Source organism: Cydia splendana, chromosome 14 (assembly GCF_910591565.1).
Source record: "Cydia splendana chromosome 14, ilCydSple1.2, whole genome shotgun sequence".
NCBI lineage: Eukaryota > Metazoa > Arthropoda > Insecta > Lepidoptera > Tortricidae > Cydia > Cydia splendana.
Genome location: NC_085973.1, coordinates 6,565,572 through 6,575,959, shown reverse-complemented (window position 1 = coordinate 6,575,959; position 10,388 = coordinate 6,565,572). Strand labels below are relative to the sequence as shown.

Sequence of the window (10,388 nt, the reverse complement as noted above, 5' to 3'; positions counted from 1 at the left end):
ATTTCCTTAATATTTACTTACGATCTATACATTTTGGTCATTTACATAATTATGTACTTGTTCGTTTCTTTGTTTTGTTATCAAACGTGGCCAGTAGAATTACATTACGCTGAAAAAACTACCTACGATTATGTGCGTTTTATTCATTTGTAAAATACGTTTGGTTGCAATTCCAATTGAATATCGTGTGAACAGTGTTGGAACGTCTCGTGTTATATGGAACACCCTAATTTTGTCGAGTTCTGGCCTTCTAAATCACGTAGTCGGCCTCCCCAATAGGGCGATGGCCGGCAAGCACTTAGTTGTGTACAGTAAAATGCTTATCAAGTTAACATACAAACGCAGTCCCAAATAATAAAAAACTCTACTTTTTAAATGTTCACATTACGATGTCAAAATTTTTAAATGCTAAAGGCGTATCGCCTCAAAATCCGGTTAATCCGTATAAAATGGCCAAAGAAAGGGGATCAATTTTCAAAGCATATTTTTTGATACACAGCACAATGTCCAAACGTTTGGGAAACTAGCACGAATACGACACACAGGCTAGGCTAATATCACAGGAGTGCTGGGAACGCTGTCCTCCGCCCCGCCCCGCCCACCCGGCCCGCGCCACCCCAGGTACCTATTTACCATTCAGAGGGGCGAAACGGGCACTACCAATATATTTTGCGACAATTAAGATTTCCAAAGAAAATTACTTGGAAAACACCAATGATTTCTTCACGAATTACACAATCTGCCGACTGATTACCAACAGCCTTATTGTTTCAGATAAGATAAGACTAAAAAAATGTGTAGAAAAGACTAAAAAAAACATAAGAGCGTAGATGTTTTTTTAGTCTTTTCTACGCATAATACAATAAATTAATATTGAGTAACATTTTGCAACAAACAGCAAACACATTGGTAACAAAATATAATCATTATAAGACGGTAACAGCTTTAAAATATAATAGACAGAACAACTCAACTCAATTTTTCCGTCACTAGGAAGAGTACAGCTAGGAAAGTGGTACGTGACAAAATCGTGCCGCGCATACCGCGGCGCGGCCGTCGAGTGTTGTCGACTAGTTCACAGATATCGCGTAGATCGACTATAAGACCATTGAAGGTGTTTTTTCTTCGCGCCTAACGTAACTCGCGGTAGAGCGCCTCGCGTTGTAAACGCTATGTGCAGCGCAATGCACTTTTACTTTCCAAGTGATCGGATGTTTAGAAACTGTCTGTGTTTCGGTTAGTTCGCACCGAACTTCCCGTACTAAACTTATTCAAATAAAAATAATACGTTAGCGCATCGGCACAGCCGTTCCCAGTCATTTTGCACTATCTCTTAATCACTATCTTTAAATTATGTATAGTACAATAATGTAACATTATAATCGCTTAGAACTATTCTCCAATGTGAATCATTAACTCGCCGAGTCCCACGACACGACGCGACGTCATAGCCAACCAAACACTTCAACTGTGCGATAATATAAAATAAATCGTTGAACACTAATTGGACCGCGCCCGTCGGTAGCGCCTGAGCAACTTTCACTAAATAGTAAAAAACACGCTAACAAAGTAAGTACTCCTTAATAACAAAGAATTGGCTAAACGTCAGTCCGGGGTAACGTCCATGATAACACACTGTCCCGCCTCGAGCCGCCGCGCATACCGGGCCGCGCAGGCTCTTCTGACACATTTGTTTCCGAACAGTGTCCGGTAACGCGGTCAGCGACTCGGGCGCATTCGGGGTCACACGAGCGCTCACTCGCGCTCGCTTCACAGCGGGGTGAGGTGCGCCGGCCTGCGCGGTCACGAGTCGAGCACCGTCAGCAGGCTGGGGGGCAGCAGCGCGTCCTGGCGGGGGAGCTGGCGCGCCAGCTGCGCGCAGCCGAGGTTTGCGTCGCCGAGCTCTGGGATGGCGTCGAGCAGGGCTAAGCACTCGTCCTCGACGGCCCTTCGCGCCTTCTTGCCGACCCAGGAGTCGTCACATTCCTCCCGCGCGCGGCGTCTGCGCGCTTCCTTCTCGCGGCGAGCTTCCTCGCTCAGCCTGCAGTAGGTGTTGTTTATGCACACGGACCGGCGCAGGTCACGCGCGGGGTCCTCGATATTCTCTAGTTTTTGAGAGCAGATCTCGATGACGCGCTTACGCTCCTCATTAGCGCGCAGCCGGGCGGAGATCATGGAGAGCTTGGGGCGAGCGGCGGGTTCAGTGCGCGGCGGGCCAAACATGTCGTCCTCCAGCGCGTCGGCCAGCGCGCAGCCGGCCAGCCCCGCGCCGCGGGCGTCTCGCTCCTCCTGCGGCGTCATCCTGCAACAACAAACAACACTAGTATTAACTACCAGTAAACACCGAATCGGAAAACCCATGCAAAATCACTGACGCGCATAATCGGAAAACTCATGGGAAAGCAAACTAATTGTTCATCGCCTCGGGCGATCGGCGTAGTATCCAATCGAAAGTAACATACAATTATATTTCATACAGCATATTATTTTCATTCATTGGACTCAATATTTTCAGTGTAGCGTCATCATTGAGTCACACCTACGTTGGCCGTTATTCAAAAACTAATTGTAACAAAGCGTCGAGGTAAAGATTGTGAACGATTTAATGACCTTATTACACCGCGAAGGCAATAACTCCATGTTTTGTCACGGAACGAGCTTGTTTTTAATTACAATTGTTATTATAGGCGGCGATTCACGAGCAAAACAAAGGAGCGTACTTTAAAACTCAACAACGAAATAGCGGAGCGACACCTTGACAGCGACACAGTTCGAACACCCACCTGAAAGATATATCAGGAGTCAAGACGAACAGTCCCGAAACCAGCATGATCACAGGGCTGATTAAACACTGCTCAATGTCACAGCAAAGTTCAAAACACTGGCACAATACGAGCGAGTAATCCGTCACTTTGTCCTCGACGACGGTAAAAAAGAGAAGTGAAACAAAAATAAACCGCTCACAGCGCGACGCGTGCGCAGCGCGGCGATCGCTCGGCGAATGACAATGACAACATACTTCAATTCACTGTAGATAAGACATTGAAAAAGCCAATTGCGTCATTCGTGCACGGCTACGTACATACGTCGTGCGGAGAGGAAGCCGTGACGTCGGGCCCCGTCATTTTGGACTCTATTGACTTGCCGCCACGGCTCAATCGTTTACCGTGGCCACCAAACCATCGGCCCACAACAATATTGTAAAAGTGAAATCCCCAGTAGAGGTCACCTGAGACGCAAAATGTAATTACGCTGCAAGAGCCTATTCATTCAAGATATAGACAAAGAAGAATTAATAAAGATTTCTGACAGAAAACATCCTATCCTAGGTCACTTTACAGCAGACCAGGAAATTACAGAACGAATTAGAGAAAATAACATCAACAAAGGAGATAATTCAGAGGTAAATATAAATTGAAGATCAAACAACACCTGTACTGGAATGCGTCTTTACACAGCCTGATAACAGTATTTCAGGGTAACGAGAAAACATGGAGGGCTCTCAAGGTTTAACAACGACCCTCTCCGATTTCCCGACACAATAACAAAGCAAAATGGAAACTGTCAGAGTCCAATCATTTTATAAGAGCACTATACTGTCAACAATATGTAGAAAAATACACGATGATATCACTATTTGAACATTGTGTTTGATTATTGATTTGGAAATTTAGCCAAGTGTTTTAGGTTTGGTTGTCGTAAGTAATCCGGTACAGACTTTGGGTTTAATAATGTCTAGTCTAGCCCCGCCGCGCTCGATCTTATTATCGAAAGGAAAGTCGTTCCAAGATACGTGTCGTAGCTCTAAAACGACTGTTTCCAACCTATCATCCTCGTCTGGAAACTTCAATATTAAACCTAGGAACATTTCAACAAAAACGTTGAATATTTCTCATATTGTGACGCCATTAGCAACGGAAATTACAGGAAACTACGCAATCCCATCGCGTCTGTGACGAGGTTTAATTAAAATTTTGCCTGGATTGTAATATAAAACCTTTATAGGTACCTATATTATAATTGATACGATTTTATTTAAGTTATCGGTTTTTACTAGATTTGGTATGTATGATTCCATGTCAATCGTTTGAAATTGTTTCCGTGCACAACTAACCACAATTCTTGGTTTGAATCATCAATCATGACTGCCCGGATCATAAAAACATATCAAAGTAACATAAACTTATCATACATGTAACGGGTGAACCACAAGGGTTCTATAGTGACAGTAACAGAGAGCTTATGGAAAATTCACGAAACTGCAACTTTCGAAGCGCTTGACCTAGAAAGCCGAAATTCTGCTGGTTTGTCGGGGCATTCTCCGTTTTGATTAAAGCAGTGCTTATATAAAAACACAATTATGGACCTAAATAATTACACTACTAATCTATGTCAAACCGCTTATCGCAATAGATTAATATTAGGAGAGGTGACGGAGTGAGTTAACGGGGCATTATTAACTGCCTGATTGCGACTCATGAACAGATGAGAAAAAAACATTTATTTACATACAAGATATGTATATATATACAGTGGTACTACTAAACGAAATTAATAACTAGCTTAAATCTAAATGAACAGATTGACTTCGAAACTCGCCATCGAACTCACACCAGTTCAAAGTTGCCCAGCGACGGGGGCAATTGAAACCATAAAATAGTGACAATGAGAAGCCCCCGCCGCAGGCTCGCACTTGGCCGGTTTTTTTAGAAGCGGCGACAGTGCGCCGCGCGACCATACCAGTTACGATCTAATAAATCTTGCCCGGCTCACCCGCTGCCTACTACTACCTGCACTTTCTTTTCTCTGTCTCGCACGAGCTGGGGGCATGAAACGTATGCGCTTGAAACGCTACCAAAACGCGGACCTTTTTTAAGCCAAGCTTTAGATATTATCTAAGTGGGTGACGCTGACGGATAAAGACAAGGTTGACATGGTAGGTAAATAAGTCTTGTCGAGCACTACTATCATACATAAAGCGAAAATTGCTATAAGAGTCGTGTTTAAGTTAACTTTGGAACTTAATAGTCTGTGAATCTTAATTGGTACTGGTTTTGAAGCAGTCTTATAATTTCGCAAGTGTTAATAAGGTTGACGCTTGCAAGGTCGTTCAAGATTGCCGGATACCTTTAAACTGTCACGAACCAGACTGTTTGCGGAATATTCAAAACCGGCCTATTGGTTGCATTCATTAACGAGTTATGTCATGGTGGCTCGGATTATCAGACCGTTATCGTACATACATAGTAATGTATCTGATAGCAAATTTCAGTTCAATATTATCACATTGAATAACTGTGTGCCGATATTTGTTGGGAAGATTTGAAGTATGTAATATGCTGATCGGGAGCGAGTGGGTGACTTTGATGTTCAATACTCTTAACAATGATCCCAGTAACATAAATAGATAACCTTTCACATGAATGGGAAGACAAACAAGCTAAGCTACCCACAATGTTAAGAATGACATTTAAATCGAAATAGAAGTTATGGGTAAAGAATGAGCTGTTGAAGCCGCACCGACACTTTCTCCGACCCTAGCTTGCCCTTAATAGCCTCACCATAACACAACGACAAGTAACTTATTTTCTTATACAACAAATAGCTACCGACAGTACCTACCAATAACTTGAAAACTCTTCTTTTTAAAATACCTATACCTGTCTTTTTTTACAAAGATATTGCATAACCAACCAATTCAATTTGAGAAAGTAACAATGGTTTGACTACACTAATTTAACCGAAACTAGCTATTTGTAAATTACAGTCATCTAAGCAAACGTGCGCAGTAGATCGATACGCTAACAGGGTTATATCGTACAAGTGCTGATCTCTATGAATTGCTTTCCATAAAATAAACAGCTTGTCCAAATACCCTTTGACAAAGTGATACTGTTGTTAAGACAATAGGACTGTTATCGCCATAAACGACTCAAAGAAAATAACAAATCTAGAAGATGAACGTTTTATAATGCCTGTTGAATTACTGAACAGAGATAAATTACACAATCGTCCGATCAAATGTTGTGCAATAAGCATTAAGCATCCAAGAACCGACATATGCATCTATTACAATTAAATCGTTTCTAGGTCAACGCGGCGACGCGTCCGCTTGGGAAAACTATGTTAACGTCGCAAAATGTACTTTCGAAACAACTAAAGAACGATACGTGCTTAAAGCGAACTAAAATAAACAATGAAGAAGACTGCAAATTGTAAATTGAACAAAAATAGGAATTTCCATGTCGTAGTCCATTTAGATAAGGCGAAACTTCTAATCTATTTACTTATCCACAATTATATTCAACTTCGTTAAAATTGCGGAATACGACAACTTTAAACTGGTAATACGAATTCAGCAGTGAAAACTTTGCGCAAAGCGAAATAACCGTTAAAACGCAACCGTGAATCGTCGACAGGGACCCGTGGAAGCGACCGCGTAATTTATCATGAGGACTAATCAAAATTACCATACTGCTGTAATATACATTATACCTTACGAATATAAAGCTGTAGCGGTGATAGGCGCAGACAATGGACGGCCGCGCGAATAAATCAAGCGTAATGGCCACGTAGTTGACGCTCTTTTTAAAGTTATTGGCTTTGTGTATTACTTCCTCTTTAATGCCGTCCGAATATTCCGTTCTGACAATTTACCGGAGCATGTCGAGATGACGTGTTAATTGAGTGACGTCATTACGTAACTTCAGCGGCGAATTTTTACACATTCACGATAAGGTCGAATGAAAGGGATTTAAACGTTCCACTCAAACTCCGAGACAAAGTTGATAAAGTTGGCGATTCTACGTAAAACGTTTAAAATTTTACCTGCACCCGATGACCTAATGAGCGTGACTCCAGCAATTTTCTAATTTCCTAGAATGAATACAAAATAGGTGGTTAAGAGGAACTTTATTAAAGCTCCTCGCGCAGTAAGAAACCTAGGAACGCTCTTGGCACATTTCCCACGGGAAGAAAGTTGGATGGGGAAGGTACTTATGCTTATAGATCGTATTAGACTGAGACAGTTCCTTCCTTATAGCTCAATTAACACATTGATGCCGCAAAAATTCGAGCTTTGTCGGAAAAATGAGTCAGAAAATTTTCCGCGCTAGTGTACTACTCTGTGGAGGACTTTTACAGCAAGGTTAATGGAAAAATGTAGGCTAATGTACCTAGTGGGTAGGTACCTCAAATAGTTATTCATGTAATTAATGATCCATTAAGCCTAAATTACGCATAATTCAGTAATAGGGATCAACCTTGAAAGACAAAGCCATTAACAACGAAGTTGTGACGTTTTTCTCAGCAGTTAGTCCAGATGAAATTGTCAATGACGCAAATTTCAACAGACTCCTTTGTGGCTCCGAATTGTAAAGAGTCGAGGTAACAAGGGCGTAAATTAAGTAAAATTTTGAACAAGATTATAAAACCTCATGGGTGGAAGCATAACTATTTTCTCATTGTGAAATGTTCTTTTGTTTTTTTTTTATGGCCATGACTCCATTCCGTCCAGCTGTTCATGCAGGTATTATTTCTACAGGTTTAATAATAACGAAGAAAGGACTCATCCCTTCCTAAAAGGTCGTTTAATCATTTTAAGATATCAATTGTTTCATTAGAAAGGAAAAGCGTTGTCAACCTTTCTTGAGACAAAGAAAGATCACAAGCCGGACTCGTGTAACGACGAACTCTAAAGTTAAAAGCGATAAAATCAGAAGTCCATCCGATGAGTACTTATGAGAATTTAGGCGAATACCAGACCGTAGGCGAAACAGTTAGACGGGACGCTAGAGTTCTGGCTGGAGCGAGTGCGGCGCGACAAAAAAAGGTAGTGGGGGATAATTGCTTAGCGCTGAACAAATAATGATGCATTCTGGGATTGTAATTTGCAAGTTTTTTTTAGGTAGGTAGGTAGGTAGTACCTAGTAAGTGTAGTAACCTAGGTTTAAAATTGAAAAACAATTATACAGCAATTTGTGACGTTCCACGAGAAAAGGTACCTTACGGCGGCTGGCGCTTACGTCGCATAGCACCGTAATAATATTGGAGCGGCGTTAATAATAGCGTAAGCGCCAAATGCTATAAGGTACCTTTAGCTGTGGGACGTCACATTTGGTTATTAACTAGTGCCTAAAATTCCTTTAATCATGAAACTTAGCAAATCCACAAAAAATGTCGTAATTACGTATAAGAACAAACGATTAAAAAGGGCTTCTTAGATTTGATAAGCATTTATGATTAACGCATTTTGTCATCCTACAATAATAGTCAAGTACATACGTAATACATTAAAAAACATGTCTATCAGACATTGACGAAACACCCTACATAACGTAATATTGACTGGCTCGCCAGAGTCAATGCGATCATAATTGAAAATGAAGAAATTCCAAGCGCCTATTCTAAAAGCGTTAGAAATGATATCGAATCCGAATCACCTGCTTCCGTCTCGCTCGCTCCTGCGGCACGAGGAGAGAAGGAGACGGCGCGCTATGATCACGGCAACGAAAAAGGGGATGGTCAGGTAAAAATTATCCGAACAGCTTTGAAACACGTCTGAAATTAATATCTCAGCAATAAGGATATCACTGTCTTCATTATCTGCTTGTGATAAATCTTAATTAACTATTTCATGTTTAATTAACTTTAATTATTTTAATTACTTTCTAACAGATGGTAAGTTACAGTTCACCTGAACTTATCATCTTACATTACTATTTATTCTTTATTCCTTTGCTTAGCAATATTTACCAATATCCGGGTTTTCTTTGTTATCCATATAATAGGTACCTACTTACCTAATAAAAAATAAGAAGTCATTTTTCATTTCAAATTTCAACAATTCACTTTTGTCGTTTTTTTTAAGTTGATCCATGTGTCAGAATCTGCTTGGAGTAAAATAAAATAGTCACTTAAAATGGAATACGCAGTTGAAATTTAAAGAAAGACTAGGCAGTTATGTCACGCTTATCAAAAACTTTATTTCCGTAAAATTACCATTTATTCCAATTTCGCAGTCACAACGGTTAAAAGTCACAAACTCTTCACCTATTTATTCTAATTTAATAAAAAAAAATATTAAAAAAATAGTAAAGAAAAAAAAAGTTATTAATTATCAATTAAATTACCTGATGACAAATGACAATCCAGTGGCACCAACAATCCGTAAGAACAATAAATGCAACACTTGTGTACAAATCAAACTGTTAATTACACATGATGCGAGCCCGAACGAGCTGTATCACAAACGATCAACTTAGCACTTGTCCAAACAGAGCAACATACTCGAGCACAGTACACAGACGTCCGCTGAGGCCGGCGGCGCGCGCCAAACTGCGCCCGTTCGTCCCATACATAAGTAAGTTCGGTGATTTATAGGGCGGAGGGGAGGGGGGCCAATGCGCCCCTTGCAAAGGATACCTCATTATCCTCACTCTAATCCGTGCCTTTTGATAATTTTTCCCATATTAAAGTATCTTAACCTTTTCAAATACCACGAGTGCACCATATTAATAGAAACTTAAATGCCACACTCACGCCTACGCAATGTATTCAATCGCTATCCCTTTGAAACTCCTTTAAAACAAAGGACGCTGTGGCAGTGAACTTTAACAATACTTTCATTCCATTTCCATGTTATTAAATAGATATAACAATTAAACGAGAAGTCAGTTATTCGATTACATATGTACCTATTTCTATTTTTCTAAACTTCGTAGCACTCGCTCTTCAAGTACCTACAAAATAACATAAAAAAAATTATAGTCAAGTAGGTATGAAACTTGACTTTTTTCCATTTGTATTCGTCCTAGTGACATGTTTATATTCAATACTATTAAATGAACATAAATATATTAATTATACAAGATTTATTAAGTAATGTAATCCTTGGCTTCCATGGCAATAAAATCCCTCTGAAAGATTAAACTGGGGCGAAAAACAACTGGACATTAATCCCTATCCAACCTTAGAGCCAGACCGCTAGACAGTACCTACTAATTACATTACAGAACGCTATGAGAGAATACTCATTACTTATGCTTTATGCTATTACCTTTTTTTTATGGACATAGAAACTCAAGCTGAAACATTTGGGAAATAGGCCACAAAGGCACTTTTACACGTCAAGTTGTATTACAAGCAATAAAAATAATCTACCAAAATTAAATTTTATATAATAATTTCGAAATGTCTCCAGTCTCTTAATGCTGATTTTTTTTTTTAATAAGAAACAAACAAACAAATACTGAATTATCTACCTAATATTTAATTTCATTGCCTATTTTTAATTTAATTTATGGACAATAATAAATTTTTTTTAATCATTTATTTACATACAATATATATACAGTGGTACTACTAAACGAAATTAATAACTAGCTTAA

At 39.8% G+C, this 10,388-nt stretch overlaps 1 protein-coding gene across 2 annotated transcripts; it reads right to left on the bottom strand.

Annotated features, from left to right (window-relative positions):
• Positions 1-836: 836 nt before the first annotated feature.
• LOC134797129 (uncharacterized) lies at positions 837-9,345 on the bottom strand. 2 transcript variants are annotated; one of them, XM_063769366.1, is made up of 2 exons: positions 9,132-9,345; positions 837-2,302 (listed from the first exon to the last, which is right to left on the bottom strand). In XM_063769366.1, the coding sequence occupies exon 2, from the start codon at positions 2,299-2,301 to the stop codon at positions 1,804-1,806; it is 498 nt and encodes a 165-aa protein (XP_063625436.1). In that variant the 5' UTR covers position 2,302; positions 9,132-9,345; the 3' UTR covers positions 837-1,803. The 2 variants fall into 2 exon arrangements, with proteins under 2 accessions (XP_063625436.1, XP_063625435.1); XM_063769365.1 differs by lacking the exon at positions 9,132-9,345 and adding an exon at positions 2,784-3,259.
• Positions 9,346-10,388: the final 1,043 nt, after the last annotated feature.